Source organism: Aulonocara stuartgranti (assembly GCF_965226115.1).
Source record: "Aulonocara stuartgranti genome assembly, chromosome: 15".
Lineage (NCBI taxonomy): Eukaryota > Metazoa > Chordata > Actinopteri > Cichliformes > Cichlidae > Aulonocara > Aulonocara stuartgranti.
Window position 1 is genome coordinate 12,702,986 of NC_138951.1, and position 22,182 is coordinate 12,725,167.

At 41.8% G+C, this 22,182-nt stretch overlaps 2 protein-coding genes and 1 long non-coding RNA gene across 5 annotated transcripts in view; 1 reads left to right on the top strand and 2 right to left on the bottom strand.

The window, feature by feature from the left end:
* The window catches only part of foxo3b (forkhead box O3b), a 45,065-nt gene extending 35,907 nt beyond the window's left edge, over window positions 1-9,158 (bottom strand). Inside the window, exons 1-2 of the mRNA XM_082506797.1 lie at window positions 8,744-9,158; window positions 7,680-8,400 (exon numbers count right to left, since the gene is read on the bottom strand). Coding sequence (XP_082362923.1) covers window positions 7,680-8,237 — 558 coding nt within the window. The 5' untranslated portion in view covers window positions 8,238-8,400; window positions 8,744-9,158. The remainder of the gene's footprint in view (window positions 1-7,679; window positions 8,401-8,743) is intronic.
* Window positions 9,159-14,377: 5,219 nt separating this feature from the next.
* On the top strand, window positions 14,378-21,001 carry LOC309688966. 2 transcript variants are annotated; one of them, XR_014271214.1, is made up of 3 exons: window positions 14,378-14,455; window positions 18,299-18,405; window positions 20,902-21,001. It is a non-coding gene; the product is annotated as an uncharacterized lncRNA (long non-coding RNA). The 2 variants fall into 2 exon arrangements; XR_014271215.1 differs by lacking the exons at window positions 18,299-18,405; window positions 20,902-21,001 and adding exons at window positions 14,691-14,772; window positions 16,031-18,269 and having other exon boundaries at window positions 14,404-14,455.
* afg1lb (AFG1 like ATPase b) overlaps window positions 14,449-22,182 on the bottom strand; it is a 29,830-nt gene continuing 22,096 nt past the window's right edge. For both annotated transcript variants that reach the window (XM_082505069.1, XM_082505068.1), the window contains 6 exons: window positions 21,010-21,092; window positions 20,244-20,314; window positions 19,273-19,373; window positions 18,286-18,426; window positions 15,121-15,228; window positions 14,449-14,792 (listed from right to left, as the gene is read on the bottom strand). In XM_082505069.1, coding sequence (XP_082361195.1) covers window positions 14,646-14,792; window positions 15,121-15,228; window positions 18,286-18,426; window positions 19,273-19,373; window positions 20,244-20,314; window positions 21,010-21,092 — 651 coding nt within the window. In that variant the 3' untranslated portion in view covers window positions 14,449-14,645. The remainder of the gene's footprint in view (window positions 14,793-15,120; window positions 15,229-18,285; window positions 18,427-19,272; window positions 19,374-20,243; window positions 20,315-21,009; window positions 21,093-22,182) is intronic.

The following is a 22,182-nucleotide window of genomic DNA, read 5'->3' on the forward strand; positions in this document are numbered from 1 at the left end:
CCGCGATAGCAGCGTCACAAATGTGATTCAACAGGCTCTGGAAAGAACCTGCAACACGATAGCTGCAGTTTTATAAAGCGACGAAGAACTTAAAATAATCCTCTGGGAAAATTCCACCTGTGATTGTTAGCACGCCGGCTGTGGGAAATAACTGTGTTATAACTGTAACACAGCCAGTAATAATCAACAACACTAACGAAAAATGAGGTCTCTTAAAAGCGTTTGAGGGAACAGCTAAAAATGAGGATAAATGTGCTCATATGCAATCTTAACAAAAGCTAGATAAGATAAATTGATACCATTCTGTTGCCTGTAGAGTAAATATGCAGTTGAACCAGGGGCCCATTAGTTGAGCTAAGCATAAACACCAGCATCAGTGGGAAAACAGCTGTCCTTGCTCTGTCCAACGGGAACAGAACCCACTCACCACCTTGTCTGAAGTCCATTAATTAAATATATGTTTGTGTAATCCTGTTCAAAAGCTGAGGAAACACCCAATTTTTTGTTGTGTTGAGATATAGTGGAGGTCTGGACACAGATACTGACAGAGACTCTCAGCACGTTGACGTTAATGGGCTTGGACACACGGACTGTATATAAAAGATGGACATAGCAGCCATGACATCACCTCTTGGACCGTTTTTCAGACTGGCTGCAAGCAAGGAGGGATCTGACTGAGAGGACGGGGGATGCTTCACACATATACAACAGCAAACTCTCAATCACAACCGAGTTCTGCTCCAAATCACAACTTTTTTCTCATCCTTTTAGGGTCTAACTGGGACTATAGTTTAAAGGTCTGCACACAAAAGGCTAGGCAAATATAGTGCCAGTCAAAAGATGTTGGGGTGATGGTAGTCAACATATCACCCACCCCTAGAGTAATTTTATACCAATGTGTGGTGCCCTTGGTGTGATGCCAAACAGCATTGTACCTGCAATGTCCGCTAGTCGTGCACCTCTTAATATTTGTAACCTGGATTTTTGAACTGCTGCTGCCACAGCTGGCTTGAAGGCTCAGGTGTCGGTTTTTACCCCTGTTTTATTGATATATATCAGTACAGAAGTTTCAAAAAACCTTTGAGTATAAATGGATGTGGCTGTGTGATCGCATTACATCTGGCACGTGAAGCAACCAAACCGGCAGGTACACTGGAGCCTTAATCCCTTACTGCATGAGGTAAAATGCTGAGTCAAACCAAGCCCTCATCTTGAACCTGCAATTCGTGTGTAGGACACATGTGTTTGTATTTTAGATGTTATCAATAACTGGGCATGTGCAGGCATGTGTCTGTTTAACACATGCAAAACACATAACACACACACTATGACCGGTCTGCTTCCAAAATCCAAGCCTTGTCAAAACACAGCTGGGCTCCACTGAGGTTTTAGGACTATTCATTCGTATTATAAAACCTTGAGTGTCTCAAAAACAGAGTTGCGTTACAATAATGGCCACCAAAAAAATAAATAAAAAATACTCCCTTGATATTGCCTTGACTCCTTCTTGTCTTTTTTCCTTAATGAGAGGAGAGGACCGAGATTTATCTCCATTCATTAGAGCCCACAACAGATCTCAAGAGTTGCGCTTCAGAGGAGCAGCGGCAAGCTACAGGGGAATGGCTTGTTTTTGCTCACCACGGTGTTTTACATCCAGACAAATGAGGGAGCTGGCAGGAAAATAATGAGGGATGGAGTGAGAGTGAGAAAAGGAGAGCGGACTAAAGAAGAGGAGTTCAAGCAATGAAGGAGAGACTGAAATGGTGAGAGAGGGTTCGCCTTTAGCCAAGAACAGGCCCTTAAAAATTAATATGGTGATCTGAATTCATCCCAAGTGCACTGAATAATTGAGAAGTGTCTTTGAGGAGAACAGGTCGTTCTGAGGGTGACATGGGTGGTGAGGATCCAGAAAATTAAGAGAAAAAGAGAGAAAGAAATCAGAAAGTGTGCTTTTTTATTGTCCAGCCTCCTTAATGTTCACACAAAGCTCTCCGGAGACTTCAAAATGTGCTTCTTTCTGTGTGTTTCATAGGCCTGACTAATTATGACAGAAAATCTGAAGAAGAATACAGGTTTTAATGCAGAGTCAGATGGATAGACAGATAAGGTAATGAAAAAGAAAGAAAAGCAGATGCTGGCACTTGTTGACGTACAAGCGGCCAAAAGTATTTGGACACCTTTGTTATCTTACATCTGTGAGTTTTTAATTATTGTTTCCTTGTTCCACTGAAAGGGGAATCCGAATGCTTCGGCACACAAATGAATACAAGACTATAATAGCGCATAACCTTGCAACATAGTTTGGGAAACACCCTTTCCTGCCAAACCACGTCTTTAAATCTGCAAGTGCAGATATTTTTGCGAGTACAGTGTCAGAAAACATCTGCATTTGGAACAGCTGAAAATGACAAATACAGAGTGAGTAAACCAAAATATAAAAGTTGTACAGCTAAGCAATGCCCTCAGGCTCACTACACTCTCTCTGTAAGCCAATGGGGGCTCCTATTTTGCATTGTTTTCTTGAGGTAGCTGATTATGGCCTCTTTAAAATAACACGTTTGGAAACTGACTTTACACTGACTCCAAGCCAGGTGTCATCACCCATCCCCTCCCACCATCTCACCCATGAGCTTATATGGATTGATTTCCCAGTTGGTCTTGCAGCATAATTTCTCCCTATGACTTATGCAGAAATTGCATATGGATATGATTTTGATTTGTCTGCATACTTTTGTCCCTTTAGAATGATTTTCAGATGCACATCTAGATGGGAAAAAGCTGCTTGGGCCTTTTAAAGAAGATGTTCCCATAGATTGGAATGGAACTGGATTGGAAATGGAACTGGAACAGAACCTGGGGGTTTCCTGCACACCGAGGTTGACTGCTCTGGAAGACGCTATTCACACTTGAGGGGGAGCCTGAAGCTGGTGTGTTCCTACAACCCATTGTCCCTTTCGTCTTACGCCCTTCCTTGGGGAATCACAGCCAGAGGGCAGTTGTAATACCCCAATTTAGAGCAAAGCTTGTTAATTTACCCCCTCCTCTCGTCCCCTCCTCTTACTGTCTCCCCCCCCCCCCCCCCCCCCCCTTTTTTTTTTTGCTTCACTTCCTTCACATTGGTAATTTCCCAGCTCCATCTGAGAGGACTTCAGATTGTGCTCCACATACATACAGACACATACACACACCACCCATTTCTCCTGTCTAATCTTTTTTGGTATTCTCCTTCAGTATTATGAGAGTTTCTTTAATATCCCGTCATCAACCTCAAAGAGTGCTTAAAGCTGAGGTAGGCCACATGTTTTTCCTCTGGCTGGGCAAAAGAAATCCTTAATAATACAACTGTAATTTAAGTGGTCTGGGAGGGAACTAGACTCGTTTGCCTCCCTTGGACTCTGGTTTTAGGCTTTAGAAAATCCAGCCCTATTACGAGAGACTGGTCAATCACGTCTTTTCAGAACAGATCAGGTGAGTAGTCATATAAAAGGTGAAATAAAAATAACAATTTTACTATGGCATGCAGGGTTTCAGCTCATATCAAGAACTATTTTCACTATTTTCTGGTGTTTTATTTGATTTGCTGTTTCTAGAATTCGATCTGCACTCAAGCTGGGCTCCTATCACCCAAATAAATCTCATCCAACACTGGAATAATGAGCAAGGAATGAAAAGTGAAGAAAGCTGTATTTTCCCCCTACTTCCCTTTTTCTCCACCTTGTCCCGCTGTAATAGAAACAATAAATAATTTCGGCTCCAAAGAATCAACTGTTTCGGAGTGCCTGGATAATCAAACACAGGTTTTTGTAACTCTCTTTTCCGCACAAAATCAGATGGTCTAATATGTAACGGTTAGGTCCGGAGCCTGTTTCTATCCCTGCGTGTGTGACTGTTGCAGTTGTTCTGTAGATGAACCTGTTTTCTTTTCTCTTTGTAGAGTGAGAATCAGATAAGGTGCCTTTAACTCATGTGGTTGTGACTCAGTGTTCTGAGGTTTCAGCTGAACGTGAAGTCTCTCCAAGTATCCATCAATTATCCAAGGACTTTAATATTTGTTTAAAGTGTGTTGCAACCATAAGGATCTTAAAGACTAACATAATTGAATCAATAAAATTAATTTCAGATCCCTGTATTAATTTACAACTCCTGAACTGTTTCGATAAGCCCGAACATGACCAGACAAATGCACTAGATATGTCTCAGCATGTCCGTGTGGAAATGTCTGGTCTAACCCTATTTAAAAAAAACACACACAGACAAGAGCTTAAGCAATCAGCTTTATATCAGATGGTGATAACCGTACTTTATGTGCAGTGTAGCTGTTACAACCTCTTAACCTTAATTACCAATGTGACATAACCAGGGCTTGGCCTGTGACGGGCAGCCATTGGGAACAGGGAGCCTATTACAACGAGGTTAAGTAACACTGGAGCACAAAGTTCACTGCAGCTCAGAATACTTGCGTGTACTTGCACAGAAATACACACAGGTGCACCTAATCTTTCGTTTATGCAAACAACACGCACACACACACAAACCCAGTGTTATGCATGTGCATGCATGTGTGCTATTTTGAGATTCACTCCCCCGCCATACCAAAGCTTTTTAACACACATTTCAGCAACTCTGAACCAGACCACCCCCACCACCACCACGACAGAAACCTTGCTGAGAAACTGCAAAATATACTGGTTCAGTCCAAAAAGTTAGGTGTATTTGGTCTAGCACACTCAGGAAAAATGCTCATTGGATTCTGCTTCTGAGGGCAAAAAGACTAGTATAGAATTTTTGATAAGAATAAAGAAAAGATAAAGTTTTTCTTTTAACTTAGGAAATGAACACTTGTTTTCAGTGTCTAAGAACAAGTTAATGACAAATGGTACATGTTTCAGGAAAAGAACATCCAGTTTCCGTACCCGATTAAAGACAATCTAAGGTAATAAAAGCGTTACTGTTGGCTATCTGCTTTTACTGAGGCTGATGGTTAACTGAGAAAGACATGGAGCACAATGTTATGTGTAGGTGGGAACCTGGAGAGAGACCTCAGGAGGATTACTAGGATTTGCTCAGCAAATCTCCTCAACAAAGGTGCCCTGGGTGCATGAAACTGTAGGTGTTCAAACCTCTGTGTGGAGGTGAAACCTAAGAGCAAAGGAAAGGGACTCTGAGGTCCCCATGCAGAGGCAGTCCTCTGAAAACTGGGCTCTGCAGGCTGTCTTTAGTTTCATGGGCTTTTCACTAAAGCCTTAGTACAGCTTGGGACATGCTCAGGCCTTAATGCTGAGAAGCCTGCTCATTATTTCAGAGCTGTAGAAGTGTCATCCTTTAAAAATCCAGTGTTATTGAATCACAGATTATTTCAACACAGATTTCAATAAAGATTTGGTGAATCCCTGCAACATGTTTAACTTTTTTTTCTCCAGTTTGAGACGTTTTGTATAACACTTTGAATAACTAGATTCCTCTATGAAGGAAAATGATCCCAGCTGTGGACGTACACCTAATGAACTTGTGGCTTTGATAAACATCACCACCCTGCAGATGGTATTTTACATCCCTAAACGCCACTGGAAGTAAAGCCCAAGATCAGCTGGAATGAATAGCCTGTATTTGTGTAGCACTTTCCTAGTCCCTAAGGACCCCAAAGCGCTTTACACATTCAGTCATCCACCCATTCTCACACACACATTCACACACTGGTGATGGCAGCTACATTGTAGCCACAGCCACCCTGGGGCGCACTGACAGAGGCGAGGCTGCCGAACACTGGCGCCACCGGGCCCTCTGACCACCACCAGTAGGCAACGGGTGAAGTGTCTCGCCCAAGGACACAACGACCGAGACTGTCCAAGCCGGGGCTCGAACTGGCAACCTTCCGATTACAAAACTCTCTGTTCTTGAAGTCTGGAAACCTGCAAGCACAAACTACTTTATCTAATTTACTACCACCGCTCCAGCACCAAAACACATTAAATGGAAAGTTTTCCTCAGCATCACACATGTAAACAAACCAGCACGCACAAGAATATGTTTCTGGTTAGTCAGTTGGCAAGTATCCTGAAGATTCCTGATCCAGACTTCTAATTTCTGTGTTTACCTTTGCTCAGGCTAAAAACAAATCCAATCTGATTCACAAAAGATGTTTTTTGGAAACCTCAAGGCACTCTTCCTAATGGCCTCAATAAACGTTGCTCACTGCTCATTTCCTAGAATCTCAAAGGATGTGATGGGTAGCATGACGCCGAGAGACACACTGGCCACTTGAATGAAATATGCCTGGTTAAAATAAACTGCACTACTCTGTATCACAGATCTGTGATAGAAAAAGACGTCAAAACTCTGTTACAGCTAAAAGCAGCTAGAGTCTGCCTGTCTTATTCAACAAAAAGAAGAAAGAAGAAGGCATAGGCTGTGAGCCCCGGCCAAGATTTACTGACAGGACATGTGTAACACTAAACCTCTGACAGCTTGGCCCTCATGCCCGAAATTCCAGGAGTAACAGCCCTGCATGGTGACGGTGAACTCGGCCTTGATGAGGCTACACCCCGAACCATATCACATAAGAAAACTTGAGAAGGCCTGACAAAATATGGGCCCCCAAAGGACCGATCCTTCAGCTTATGGTGGGTGTTAATCTCTGCCCTTTGACCTTTTGTACTTCCCTCCAACGCCCTCTCTTTTTTCACAGTCCCCATATGCCTTTTCAGTCACCAGATCGATGCATAACAGCTCGCCCAAACTCAGGGCAGATCTTATGTAATTCCCCCATGGTAGGATCAGCAACCTTGGCAGTTGCCTACCTGACCCAGGAGACTGGCAGATCCCTGCCAAGGTTTACATAACAAATAGCAAACAGGGCAATGCCTCTGTGGTTACAATAACATAATGGAAATGTGTCTCATATATATATATATTTTATCCAAGTGACTATCAAAGTGTCATTCTAGTATCGCAACCACAGAAAGACTGAATGGTTTCACTGAACCAACCACAGTGAGGTTTCATTGCAGAGGTTAGTCATAAAAGGAAGGCCTCGGGATTCAAATGTTTCCACTGAGCACTAGTGTTAAATTGTTATGTTTACATTCAGCTCCTTGGCCAACCGGATTAGCTGCTGTTCAGTAACTGTCTTATATAACTGCATCATTCTTTGAAAGTCTTATGTAGCACCGCTTTACTCAAAATATGCCACTGTGTTTCCAGACAAACTGGTTCAAGTGTTCGTTTGCTCCATTTCCAGCCATCAAAGAAATATCACGGATCAGGAACTTGGAATTTTTCCAAGTCTTATAATGTTTTTTTGGAATAAGCTCCTCCTGTCACATTTTGTTACATTTAGAAGATAATTATGTAAAGGATTTACCAATCCTCATGCTGATTAAAGAGATTCGTGATCTTAAATGGCCTTAAAAAAAACCTGTGTTTTCTTACTGCTCTGTAATTTTTTCCATTAGCATGATAATGAGAGGTGTAATGAGTGCCAGACTTCCCAAATAAATAGAAGCTGAAAGGGGGGGGGGGAGGGGGGAATCTACAGTCTTGGCATAATTGAGTGCATGTGAGTGTCTGTTTGTGAGTGTACGTCAGTGGGTTTGCAAGCCACATGCTTTTTGTTTTTGTTTTGATGGAGGAAGGGGGGGGGGGGGGGGGGCTGGTGGGCTGGATGGTGGGAAGACTCTTACCTTCCATCCTGCGGAGCTGTTGCTGTCGCCTTTGTCTTTGAAGTAAGGGATGGATCTCACCATCCACTCATAAATCTGGGACAGTGTCAGTCTCTTTTCTGGCGAGCTCTCAATGGCTTTGGTTATCAGGTCGGCGTAGGAGAGATTCCCCCAGGCGTTACGGCGAGATGATGTTTTCCTTGGGGTCTGCACGGCAGACAAGCTGCTGGGGTTCAGAGCGCCAGGGGTGGCCGTCGGGGAGTGTGTGGAGAGCGGGGAGCCACTGCTCTCCTGGCCGGGTGAGGAGAGCGCTCCATCGGCAATGGGACTGTTGCTACTCTGATCTTCTGCCGCCGCGCCAGAGCCATTGACACTGATGGCAGCCGCGGTGGCACTATCCTCTTCGTCATCCTCTTCCTCGGGTATAATATCTGTGTCATTGCTCTCCGGCTTCACCGCGCTCGAGTCCGGTCGCGGCAGAGGCCAGGTGCAAGACCTTGGCCGCTTTTGGGGCTCAAAGTCCGGGTCTATAGCCACTTCCAGGTCCTTGAGTGTGTCGGGGAGCGGAGCCTCAGCCATTCTCTCCGGCTCCAATCACAATCTCGCCCCCGCTGCCAGATAATAAAGTTAAAGGACAAGAAATGGAGAGCTGTCAAAGTCGCATCCCATGAATGCGCGCTCCCGTCCTTTGTTGCTAATTCTATAGCAGGTAAGTCCCGAGAAAAACTTCAGTTATTCACGCCTGGGAAGGACAGGAAGAAAAACAAGAATCAAACCCAAAGCACTTGGTTATAGAAAAGCAAAAAAGCATAAACGACAACAACAAAAAAAAAAAAAGCCGAGTCTACAAAACACAGTGCTAAATGTGTCAGTGAAGCCACACTAGTACTATTTAAACATGGCACCCCGTGATCTTCACTACATTTATAATAAAATACTACTTCACTAATACTACTTCACTAACAGAAGCTCTACGTATAATCCCCTCCTGCTGCAAGAATCTGGAGAGCACCGGCGGAGGAGAAAGTGCTAAAGCTTCCTTTCTCTGGGGCATAAATCTGTTACGAACACTTTAAATTAAATACCTTGCACGGCCGGTCACTTGATAGCACAAAAAACCCTCAAATACAGAAAAGACTAAATCCCGGATTGTCCACAGCCACTTCCAGTTGCCATCTTGACTCTTTTCTCTTTCACTCCTCAAGTGCGCACAGCGATGTGAATGCAGACAGGACGCATGCAGGGCAAGTCGGTGTCGATGTGGAATAAGACTGCCACCTCACTCCGGGTTACTACTGTATCTCGATCTGCCCTCCACACACTGAGATACATACACACGCGCATGCATAGGCTCACACACGCGCATGCATAGGCTCACACACACTCTTTACACACACGCGCGCACGCAAGTCGATTAAAGACCAGCCCTCTGGATCCTGCGCATGGGATCGCCTTTTAAAGTGACACTACAGTTACATCGGACAGCTGTATCTCTGCGCGCAGAGGAGGCTGGAACTAAAGATTGCTGCACGGCTGGGACACGTCCTGACATGTCAGTGAAGTGCAAAGAAATTAAAGGACACAGGAGGAGAAGGAAGAGGGAGAAACACTGAAGCCCTTAACATGTTTACTTCAGAAAGGATTTCACTGTTATTGGAAAGCTAACATATTGTTTCAGGAAATGGAATTTGTGCCACAACAGGTGCAGGTATATATATATTTTTTAAAACGCAACAAGTTTAATGTCAGTTGCTTCATAAAACCTTATAAATTGTTACATTTATCAAGTTTTATATATGATGCAATATTAAAATTATTCGTTTTTTCGCCAAAACATATCTAAAACATTTATATTAAAGTGATATTTAAAAACATACTGATTTACATCCATCTTTAAAGTTAACTTCCTATTCAGTACTCAAAGTTCAGTGGCCGATTGTGCCTTTAATCAGTCAATCACGCCCAGACCACTCCCACTTTTGTAGTCCAGAATTACGTCATCCCTTCTAGAGATGAGGAGAGTAATCCTAGATGGTTCTCGGTCCAGTAAGTGATGGTCTGGGCCTCCATCCCCTCCTCCCCGCTGCTTCTCCTCCACCTTGACTGCTTCAAAAGAGCCTCGTCCACGTCTTTGTTTCACCGAGCGCGCGTGTTCGCCTTTCTGTGCAGGAATGCGCGTTCATGAAAGACTGAAGCAAAAATATCACTGAAGCATTACAGTATGGATTCATTACTTTATCTTTTCAAGCATTTGATCCAATAACACGTTACAATTTATGTGCTGCTTTCTTTTGTTGATTTATCGCGTTTAATTTCTATGGCGTCATTGTCACATTTAAGGGTGAGGATATTGCTTCCACTACCAGTCAGATCATGCAAATAAACAATGTATTATCCATTTGCTGGCCTTTGAGTAAATCTCATCACAGTGCACAAGCACTAAGTATCAGTTGGTTGTTATTATTAACACTATTGTTTTACTGTGCTCAATGACACACATTTTCCCAGGTGGCCTGGTAGCCTACAGCTCACACGCTCATCCACAGCAGCAGGCTAGAGTGTGTACTGTACAGAATTACACACACACACACACGCATTGTGGGATGGTTTTTGTTCTCTTCATGTCAAAGAGAATACCTGATGCAGCAGTTTGGCGCCTGCTGAGAACTACAGAGTTAAATGCTCAGTGGATGTTCAGCGGGAGGTCAGGATGTCTGAGTTTACACACACACACACACACACACAAAAGCCCTGTGTACTTTCACCAACATGATCACACTTTTATCTTTCAGCTGCTTTATATCAGGCTGAATCTTCAAGATATCCGAAGGGAGTTAGTGTTTGGTTACTCGGGGAGAATTTTAAGAATGATTTTGTTTGGGTTTAATATTTTTGCAGCAGTAAATCATTAACTACACTACATTTGATGGTTTCCCCCGCTCTAACTACTATAAATCTGATGCACCGATTGTTATTTTTAAAATTATTTCAAGAACTTTGAGACATTTTTACACTGAATCTGCTCTTATAAACCTTAAAATTGGCTTTATTTGTATAACTTATTTTGCTTTGTAGTCTTTTATTTCTTCCATAGCTGTAGCAGTTATTTCTTGAGCACATTTATAGCATCTATTTAGCCAAAAAAGCCTCAACCTTTAGATCAGTGGTGTCAAACATAAGGCCCAGGGGCCAGAATTGGGCCAGCTGGACGGCTTTGGAAAGTGAAAACAAGGGTGCAGATTTTGGTCTTTTAATTATACACATATACATATACATACATACATATATATACGCACACATATATATATATATATATATATACATACATACATATACTGACTTGTGTTTGCTCTGTCATCTGGTCAGCAATATTGACATGCACATTTAAAATAATGTGCCTATATTTTCTTTTATTCTATGTAATATTTTATAAGTGGAAGGTATGCACTCTACTTCCTTTCTAGGTCAGTTTGTTGTGCTCCAAGATAAGTCAGCTTCACCCTACATGCCCCTTCTGAAGCTTGTAAATCCAGGATTGTCAACACACACAAATTAAAAAGCATCTGAATTTTAACTCCTCTTCTTTCGTCCAGGTGAAATCACAACATTATCAGGACAGTTTTAGGCAGCAGCCTGATAAGCGAATGGATGATATGACGGTGGATAGGAGTCAAAAGGTGAACTGTTTTAGTCTTCCCTATGTCAGCATGGGGTATCTAGAATCCAGGCAGGCTGAGACGACAAACATCCCTCTAAGCCAGCGTAAATCATCCAATTAAGACAATCACAAAGCAAGGGCGGCCTTCTCTGTTTATGTCAGATGTTTACCCCAAATGGCATAATGGTCTGATTGGATTAGGGGCCTCCCTGTGGGTGGAGATCGTTTTAAAAAAAACAAATCCCAAACTTTAATTGAAAGTTGTATGGTGGGTGGACTTGCATCCTTTACTACCCACTCAAGCACATTTTAATGATTGCACACATGATGTGTGTACACGCACCCACATCGTGTGTATGTGTGTGTAGGTGTGTGCGCTTAAATCTAATGAGATTATACATTTACCTCAGTGTTTTTGTAAGCTACTTGTTCCATGATACTGGCTGGATGGACACTTCGTATAAACAAACTATGTTACATAACGGTCTTGGTTTAGATAATGTAGTCTGTAGTCAGAGTGGGTTTGTCTGTGATGGAGCGGTGCACTGTGATGACCTTATCCTTAAATGTTAAGCCCTCTGCCGCCTCCTACAGGCTCAAATGAGGGAAGTGCAAACGAATATGGATAACACAGTTAAAGTTCAAACTGACTTTGAATTTACACGAAAATATAGATGATATACAAGAAACATATTTATATTTTAATAACCACAAATTAGATATGCGCAAACTTACTGATCAAGTTGTTAGGTACACCTGCTCAGCTCCTTGTTACTGCAAATATATAATCAGCCAATCACATGGCATCAACCCAAAACAATTAGGCATTGTCAAGATGATCTGGTGCTCGAATTGTGGATCAGAATCAGGAAAAAAGGTGATTTAAGTTAGTTTGAAAGTGCCATGGTTGTTGGTGCCAGATGATGAGCCAGTCGGAGTATTTCAGAAATAACTGAACAACTGAGATTTTTCCACGCAACCATCTCTAGGTTTCCACCAATAAAAAAGAAAATATTCAGCGAGTGGCAGTTTTTCCAGCGTAAATGCGCTGTTGATGCTACAGGTCAGAAGCGAAGGGCCAGATTGCTTAAATGACTGCTTGTTACAACTAAAGTATGCAGAGGAGCATCTCTGACTGTACAGCACGTCAAACCTTGAAGCAGATGGGTTACAGCAGCAGAATTCCACACTGGGTGCCTCTCCAGTCAGCCAAAAAAAAAAAGGAAAATGGGGCTTCAATTCACCCGAGTTCACTAGGTGTTGGACAACATGACACTGGAAAACTGTCGTCTGGTCTAATGGGTCTTGATATCCAACATTTGGGTGGTAGGAATTAAGTATAAACAACATAGTCAAACGAGCTTGCAAAGAAAAGCGTCTGGACTTCTTTAAGTTGCTTGAAGACGTTTCACCTCTCATCCGAGAAGCTTCTTCAGTTCTAAGGTCAAATGGTGGGGAGCCAAACAGCCACTTCACAAGCGTATGGCACAACATAGAAGAGCCACCTCCACAGGGCAAGACTCAGCAGTCCATCTGCATCTTAAGGATAAAGGACACTCTTTCGAGGATGCCAATGTTCAAATTTTGGACAGAGAGGACAGATGGTTTGAAAGAGGAGTGAAAGAAGCCATCTATGTCCACTGTGAGCGACCATCTTTGAACAGAGGCGGTGGTTTACGACACCAACTGTCTGCCATCTATAATCCAGTTTTGAGTTCCCGCCCCAGACACCTTAACGCCCACTCACATCCTGGGCCATCTGACCTCAGGAATTCGCATGATAAGGTAGGGCCAGGTTTCATAATGAGCTCACCCGAAACCCTGGCTGATTGGGACCCACACCCTTTTTCACACCTTGGCTCAGGCGATTAGAGGATCATCAGGGGGTCCTTTTGTCCCTCTTTGGGGGGTTACTCCCACTAGGTTTAAATCTGGGACTCCCCACCATTTGACCTTAGAACTGAAGAAGCTTCTCAGATGAGAGGTGAAACGACTTCAAGCAACTTAAAGAAGTCCAGACGCTTTTCTTTGCAAGCTCCTTTGACTACGATGACCTGGATGACTGAGAACCTTCACAGATATAAACAACATAAAAGCATATATATCCATCCTAACCTCGTATCAATAGTTCAGCAGCCTGGTGATGATGTAATGGTGTGGGGGATTTTTTCTTGGCATACTTTGGGCCTTTCAGTACCAACAGAGTATCTTTTAACCACCACAGCCTAAGTGAGTATTGCTGCTGACTGTGTCCATCCTTTCAGGGCCACAGTGTACTGATGGTTGCTTCCAGCAGGATAACACATCATGTCACAAAGCTCAAATCATCTCGAACTGGTTTTTTGAACATGACAATGAGGCCACTGCACTCAAATGTCCACAGTCACCAGAACCAACAGAACACCTTTGTGATGTGGTGGAATGGGAGATTTGCATCATGGATGTGTAGCTGATAAATCTGCAGTAACTGTGTGATGCTATCATATCAATATGGACCAAAATCTCAGAGGAATGCTTCCAGTATCTTGTTGAATCTATGCCACAAAGAATTAAGGAAACTCTGAAAGGACTTGCAATTCCAAAGTTTAACTGATGAAGTGGATGGTGTCTATATATACACACTCTCTATATACTATATAGTCCTCTTAATCCTGTTGTCATGTTGAAATATGGGCTCTAAGTTGCTTCAAATCATCAATTTGGCTCAAATGTCATAAAAACCTTACAGAGAAATTTAAAGATCTATTCAAAAAGTGCACAAATAAAACAAATATTATTGCGAGACAAAGTCAACTTTATTTTCTCTCCGATTTCATAGAAAGCTTACAAAAATGGCAGAAGTTCCTTAAAATAAAATACATTAAGTATATTGAATAATAGCAAGCATATCCTAAATCAACATCAGTGCTCAAATGGACAGCTTGAAAACACCTTGCCCTTTTCACATCCACCCACTAGAGGGCAGTAACCAACTGCAGTGAAACACACTTCCCTCCTCTCTAAAGTGAGCGCCCGTTTGCCTGTGGTTTACTCATGTTAGAGAGATTTTCATATTATTTAAAACAAATCGTTTTCAATGGGGAGATAGTGCATGTCACAAAAAAGGACCAGGCAGAAAAAAAGTACAACACACACACAGGTACTATGCTTTGTTTTGCCTTGTTAAATATTGATTTCTCTGAAGAAGAAAAAGATGATTTTGGTTTCCCAAAACAGACTTGGTCTTTTCTACTTCTGCTTAACTGAATACATCTCCTATGCAGTGTTAGTGCTTAGAGGCTCTGTGCTGTGCCGAGGTAGATAATTATCATGACAGTTAGGAACAGGCGCTAAGTTTCACTGTGGGTCTTTCTGCGATTGCGGTCTCCCTCCAGCCAGTATGCCTCCGTCTGCATCTCCATCAGTCTAGAGATTGTCCTCTGGAAGGCAAAGATCTCTTCCTCGGCTGTGAAGAGGGTAAGTCGCTCTGCTGCCTCCTGAATAGACGAATCGACACCAGAGTTGGCAACTTGTATACTCAAAAGAGAAATGTTTATGCAGCAGGGGAGAAAGATTAAATCATCGGGCTAATGAGCATAGAGTCATCGATTTAATCTCCAGCCTGTACATCTGTGTGTAAATACGTGAAAGTGAATACTGCATTTCTGTAAAAAGGATCTAGATCTTAGTGAATTCTTCCCTAAAACAGAGAAATTGAGGACACAACTTCAATAGCAGCAACAAGCAAGTTTGTTATTAAACGAAAAAAAGAAAATAATAGTGATATCCGATTCAACGGGATAAATAACAGAGATGTGACCTTACCTCACTGAGGCCTAGGTCATCCAGGAGCTGTCGGTCCCTCTCATCATCTCCTCCAGTGTGGACAAAGAGCCGGTCCAAAGGAGCGTCTGCCAGCAGCACCACCCTCACCTTGGACAAGGGGGCAAGAAAGAGCGATGTGGGAGTTACTGTCTATAACATTAAGGGCTGAGTGTCTGTTTACTGGTAGCTTACTCACACATTCATTCCCTGTCTTGAATTATTGGATTTAAATGTTATTGTGGGACGTGTTATTGTCTCATTGATGTGATAAAAGTGCTCTCATTCACAATCCCAAGGTTTCTTCCTGTTAAGAGTTTTTCCTTCCCACTGTCACAAAGTGCTTGCTCACAGGGGGTCGACTCTTTGTTGGGGTTTTCTCTGTGTCACTGTAGGGTCTTTACCTTACAATTTAAAGCGCCTTTAGGTGATTGTTGTTGTGACTTGGTGCTACATAACTAAAATTAAATCGAATATAATATGGGGTTAAAAGGTAACAAATCAGTGAGTATTAAGTTACCTGTTATGAGGCTGGCACAGTGTTGAGGGGTTTAGCCCTTGTAGTAAATAATTTTTTCAGTGCTGAATAGAGTATTTTGCAAAAAAACCCCAATCAAACAAATGAAAAACCGTGTGAGTGTGATAGTAGCCCTACTGGAGCCTGACTGATATATTTATTGCCCATAATAATCCTAATGATGATGTTGGCCTATCACAGGTACCTGTATTGGTGTATATATTTCCATTACCAGGTCATTAGCTGGGCTTTAATCACTTTCACTGTACCAAAAGATGATGTGGCACCAAAAGCTGGTAAAGTAAAAATTTCCTACCTGTAGCCAGCAAACAAAGAAGACTCTTACATAAAAAAATAATAAAAAAAACCAAAACGCTTCTCTGTGTGTCTGGGTAGGACTCCAGCTGCTGATTCCATTCATTGCCCTGGACTGCGAGCAAAAGAAAGGCAAGAATCGGCCTGAAGCAAGAGAGCCCACTGACTGTGGCTTACAGAAGTCTGCCTGAACAGGATAAAAGTGACAGGTACTTGGATGTGTATGTCCATTAGCAAGACTGTCAGGAGAGTGTAATGCAAATTCTGTTCAGCTACGAAGGAGTTCCAAATTTCTGATCCAAGGCCAACAAAGAGAGTGAAAAGAGATGTTTGTGGATGATTAGGAATAATACAAAGCACGTCTGATGGTTCACATGGAAACTGGATGACATGGAAACCCACTGTGGAAAATGTCACAAGCAAGACTCACCTTTCATCACAGGGCAACAGGCTAAACATGAAACCTCCATAGAGCAGCACCAATGCTAACATCCAACACAACCTGTCAGGGCGCAAGACTGCAGTGACCCAAGGGAGCATATACATGGAGGCATGACTAGCTCCATGGTTGACACCTCATTCAATTTATCAAGCCGGGAGAGTGACGTAGCAACATGACATCACAAGGCATCCCAAGACCCCTTTCTCCAGGAAAGGATTGGGGCAGTAGGGTTGCCCTTGATATACGGCTTCAGTAGCATTCATATATCACCAAAGATCACCACAACATATTCATATTTATCCAGAGCTCTGGACAGATTCTGCCAAGGCTGCCTTTCAGTGTTCAGGATGCTCATAATCGTACCACGATTAAACATCCAAAGCTTCAGAGAGTCAGGCTGGACCACTGTCAAAAGGTGGAGTATGATGGCCTTTAGCAGCATGTCAACAACACAGCTGCCTAGAGATGTAGGTGCACCCAGGTGGAGAAAACTCTGTGGAAGCTCTAATGCTCCTCCTCCTTCTCATTTAATGGTTTTACTTAATTTTTACTACTTTGTAAATTGTAGATACATACTGAAGATGTCAAATACATGAAACAAGATATATGGAATTATGTAGCAAAGAAAAAAAGATAAATAACTATAAACTAAATATGTTTTATATTTTAGATTCCTCAGAGTAGCCACCCTTTATTTGTTGACAGCGCTACAAACCCTTGGTCTTCTCTCAGTGAGCTTCATGATGTAGTCACCTGAAATGGTTTTCACTTCACAGTTGTACCTTATCAGGGTTCATTTGTGGAATTTCATGCCTTCTTAATGGGGTTTGGACCATCAGTTTTGTTGTGCAGAAGTCAGGTTGGTACACAGCTGACAACCCTATTTGACAACCGTTAGAATTCATATTATGGCAAGAACCAATCAGCTAAATAAAGAGAAATGACAGTCCATCATTACTTTAAGAATTGAAGGTAAGTCTATCCAAAAAATTGCTAAAACTCTGAACGTGCCCCCAAGTGCAGTCGCACAAACCATCAAGCACTACGATGAAATTGGCTCACATGAGGATGTGAGCCAATTTCTGAGGATGAATTTATTTGAGTCACCAGCCTCAGAAATCGCAAGTTAGCAGCACCTCTGATTAGAGCCCAGATAAATGGCACACAGAGTTCCAGTAGCAAACACATCTCTACATCAACTGTTCAGAGGAGACTGTGCGCATCAGGCCTTTATGGTCAAATAGCTGCCAAGAAGACACTACTAAGGAAAAGCAATCAGGAGAAGAGATTTGTTTGGGCCAAGAAACACAAGGAATGGAAATTAGACCAGTGGAAATCAGTACACCTCCGGGCTGTGTAAGGGCTATTTGACCAAGAAGGAGAATGATGGAGTGGAGCTCTGGACTGTTGGAAAACCATTTCAGGTGACTACCTCATGAAGCTCATCGAGAAAATGCCAAGAGTGTGCAAAGTTGTAATCAAAGCAAAGGGTGGCTGTTTTGAAGAATCTAAAATATAAAACATGTTCTGAGTTATTTCAGACGTTTTTTGTTTACTACATAATTCTATATGTGGTAATTCATAGGTTTCATGCCTTCAGTGAGAATCTACAATGTAAATAGTCATGAAAATAAGAAAAAACATTAAATGAGAAGGTGTGTCCAAACTTTTTTTAGTGTATATATATCTTGTTGGAAGCCAAGAGTCGAGTATTTTATATTACACACTCTTGGTTTTGAACTGAGATGTCAAACACATCCAACACTTTTATGGATGTAATGTAGGAAGATTTCTAAAAGTTGTAAATAAAGGCAGAAAAGCTGCATTAGAAATCCTTCGGTAACACATGAGTGTAATAGAATCCATGCCTTTCATTCTTTTTTTTTGTTTTCACCTTTTTGTCATAGAAGTTGTCTATGAGGGTGGTAAAGCGTCTGGCCTGATCCTTCATCGACAGCGTCAGCACGGGAACGCGGCGGATCAATACTGTGTCGAAGAGCCGCGCCATCTCCAGGTAATCGCTGGCACCCAAAGCCTGGAGAACGACAGAGCATGTGAGATACTGAAACAAAGTCAGACCCGAGCTTCAAACAGACAGCACACCACAAAAGAACACATCAAAGATTTCAGCTTTGCACATGTGCACATCTGCTCCATAAATGGGTACAGGCACTGTGAATTTCTGCACTCTGCACACATGGCCTGAAAAAATGACAACTGTGAAGTGAGGGCACCTTGTGCAAAAAGGTTCTAGCTGTTGTAATTTTTGTCCTCGTCCTTGGTTCTTTGCCATTCAGGCTGATTGCTCTTAAAATTAATGAGGACTCGCCAACATATGCCAGAGGAAGCCTTGAAGCTCACATGCCTTCTAAAACTCACCGCTGTCCATCAGGGTTGAGACTTTGCACACGCTACACACTTCCTTTTTCAGGTGCAGTGGGCACAACTAATCATAAAAATGTCAATAGACTTTCTTTTTGACATTGAGCAGAAAATACCTCATCCAGTTCAAAGGCCCGGACAATAAACAGAGCATAGAGGTAATACAGGGACAAGAGAAGTGCTTCGAATTTGAGCAGTTTTGATTAGTAATGAGTGGATTTTGTGTGTCTCAGTAGAAAAAAAAAAGAACAAGAAAAAGGATGTGGTTTGACTTTGGTTAGAGGTCACAGGCTGTTTTAAATGCCATCAAGCAGTTCTAATTTGTTCTCTATCTGTATAGCGAGTAACTGTGGTGTTAAAGCTAAAAACCAAGAAAAGCTTACCTTAAAACACTCCTTGTTTTACTCTAAGTTTTATGTGGCCAAAAGATGTTAAGTGTCGTTATGTATCAGCCTGTTTTGTTGCACAATAATGACAAATTAATCGTAACAATGCTCACTCTGCCGCACAGCTCATCAAAAGTACAGTCAGCAACGGTTCCGCAGGTCTTTTCTAGAGTCACATCTCTACCCAGCACTGAGAGCACCCGGGGACCTGTAGCTATGGAAACACACACACAATGTACAATGGCTACAGTATATACATGTAGTTAGGTTAAAAGGTAGTATATTTATGAAATTTGCTTTACTACACACTCACGATTTTTGATCTTTTAACCTCTAATATAAGACAAAATAAAAGAAAACATAATGAAAAATACTGTTTACTACTAAAAAACTATTTACTATACAATTAAATCCTAAAATTTCACAGTGTTACAAAAAAAACCCCTTTAAGGCCCAGTAATTTTGAAAATCTAAGTTCAAGTCTAGAGTTTGTTTTTAATTTAGAATTGTGCAGCTTTTGTTTTTTCCTGTTGAATTATGTCATTTTTTTATATGTTATAATTCATGTAAAGCATCACAAATAGCCCAAAAAACAGTACAATTGTATTATCTATGTAGTTTAACCCTGATAAATGTTATTTCTCTGTGCCACAGACTTCTATTGTTGTAACAGAACTATTTAAAGTAGGTGAGTGAGCCGTCTCGTGGGCTTGGGTGACATGAAAATTAGCATTTAAAAAAACCTTCAGCAGATACACTAGATAATCCTGTATGATTGAAAAGTCATGGTCTTCAAAATCCCCAGCTGTTTCGGGAATTTAAAAAGACAACAACAATAAAATAAAAAATTAAAATCTATTTTTGAGCCTTAAATACTAAGAAAGGATAAATGTGAGACAAATTAAGGTAGAAATTGATGATTTGTCTAATTGTTATCAACACTGTTGATTTTGGTATTTTCTTTTATCTTTCATATATATAAATATTACAAAATGTGTAATTTTGACGTGTCCTTGTGTCACAGAAAAAAAATAAAACATAATCAATTTTTCTAAAATGCATTGTCTTCCTTAAATGCCCTTACCACTCTTTTGTCTTAATGAGAGCTCTTCAAACAGTGCATCCAAGAAGGCCTCTGCACCAGGCTCCCCTGTGCTGCACAACACACATGCACCAGCGCGCGCACACACAGGCAACGAAACAGAAAGGAAATAATAGGATATGAAATTAATAATGCTGAAGTGGCCACATCAAACGGTGGCAGCAAGGAGAGCAGGGGAGAGGGGTACTTAGCTTTTCACTCCATCGGTAAAAAACAGGATGTTAGGCTCTAAACACAAGCATTAGCCTGTGAATACACGTCGAAATGAGATTGTGAAGTGTGTGTGTTCGTGTCTGCGTGTGCTTGTGTTTTAACTCCAGGTAAAAGGGTGTGATGTACTCTATTTACATACAGTGAAAAGACGAAAGCACTTGTTTGCCTGCGTGCGCGAGTTCCTAACAGCGCATATGTAACAAGGAAAATAGAAAACTAGCTTTTAAAGCTCTGCCCTTTTCTCATATTCTATTGATTCCTCTTTTTATTCTTTTCATGGATCTCTCAAGGTAATGCAGGTCTTTATAAACCTCCCAGCCTGCGTCTCCCTCATTTATTCATCTGTTTGCCTTTTCTTTCTGCCCAAACTACATGATGTGTACAAGCATTTCCTGTGTTTGTGTGCGTGTGTGTGTGTTTAATGCAGGTTAATGTCAACTCAACCCAGCCTCCGCACAAACTCTGGGCTGAGGAGGACTATAAAGAGGGAAGCAGAGAGGTAGTGTGCTTGTGTGTGCGTGTTTGTGTGTCTTACAGGTAGTAAAGTTTCCCTGCTGCAGCCTCGCCAAGCTTCCTGTAGTCAATCCCTGTGTCTAAGCAGACGGTGTGGCAGTATTCCTGTTTACACACACACACACACACACACACACACACACACACACACACACACACACACACACACACACACACACACACACACACACACACACACACACACATTGTTATTTGTGCTCTTTTTGCCCCATAATTTTATGCAAATGACTAATTTAGAGACAACTTTTAGCATCAGCTTCATTGAGCCCGTGAGCATTTACAGCAGCAGGACCTCCTGTGTGACTGACGACAAAATTAAATACAGTTTCCATGTTTGTCACAAGGAGATTTGAATCTTTCTGGACAACACTGACAGTCTAAGACGTGTCAGGCTTCATCTAACACACCTAATCGATTATTCTTGTCCTTTTATTTGATAAAAAGATAAGGAAAATTAAAGAAATATCAGAACTTTGTACATTTTTCGCTTAGCTCTGATTTTCATATTGGTGATTTCTGATAGAAATGCTAAAACATATTGCACTTCTTCAGGTTTAAATCATTGTGACAGCTTGATTTGTCTTGATGATGCATTGTTAATATGGCAACCCTGTAAAATGGACAATCAGAGCTTTGTGTCTTCACTTCTTTCACACTAAAATGGATACAGAACAACCCTAAAAAGTATTAAATTAAATAACAAGGCATCGCAGAAGGCAGCTTTGGGATTTTGTGTCAGCTGTTCTCGGTTTGCCGAGCCGATCCATTGTTCTGCAGCTATTCAAGTGCGTTACAGCAGGGGTGAACCTGCGATGCAGGGTTCAAACTTTTCCACATAGAGTAAAACGTCAACAAGATTCATGTCAGGGAGTACAGCACAAACTATAATCATCATCTCCACTATTCTATCAAAGAAAAGAGAGGAACTGCATATCATCCCATCCAAGCCATCATCGGCTGACTGAGTATTCAGCGACAGCTCCAGTAAATTATGAAATCAGTGAATTTCTGCCACTGGCCTCCTTAAGCTGCAGGATAATTAGTAATCATCACAAAGCAAGGGGACGGAAATACTCTATTCTTCTCTGCTGTCAACTTTTTATCTCCGTGTCCGCTCACACAAATGGGGTTCCCACTCTGAGCCAATTGGCTGAATCAGGCTTAATAACAACCT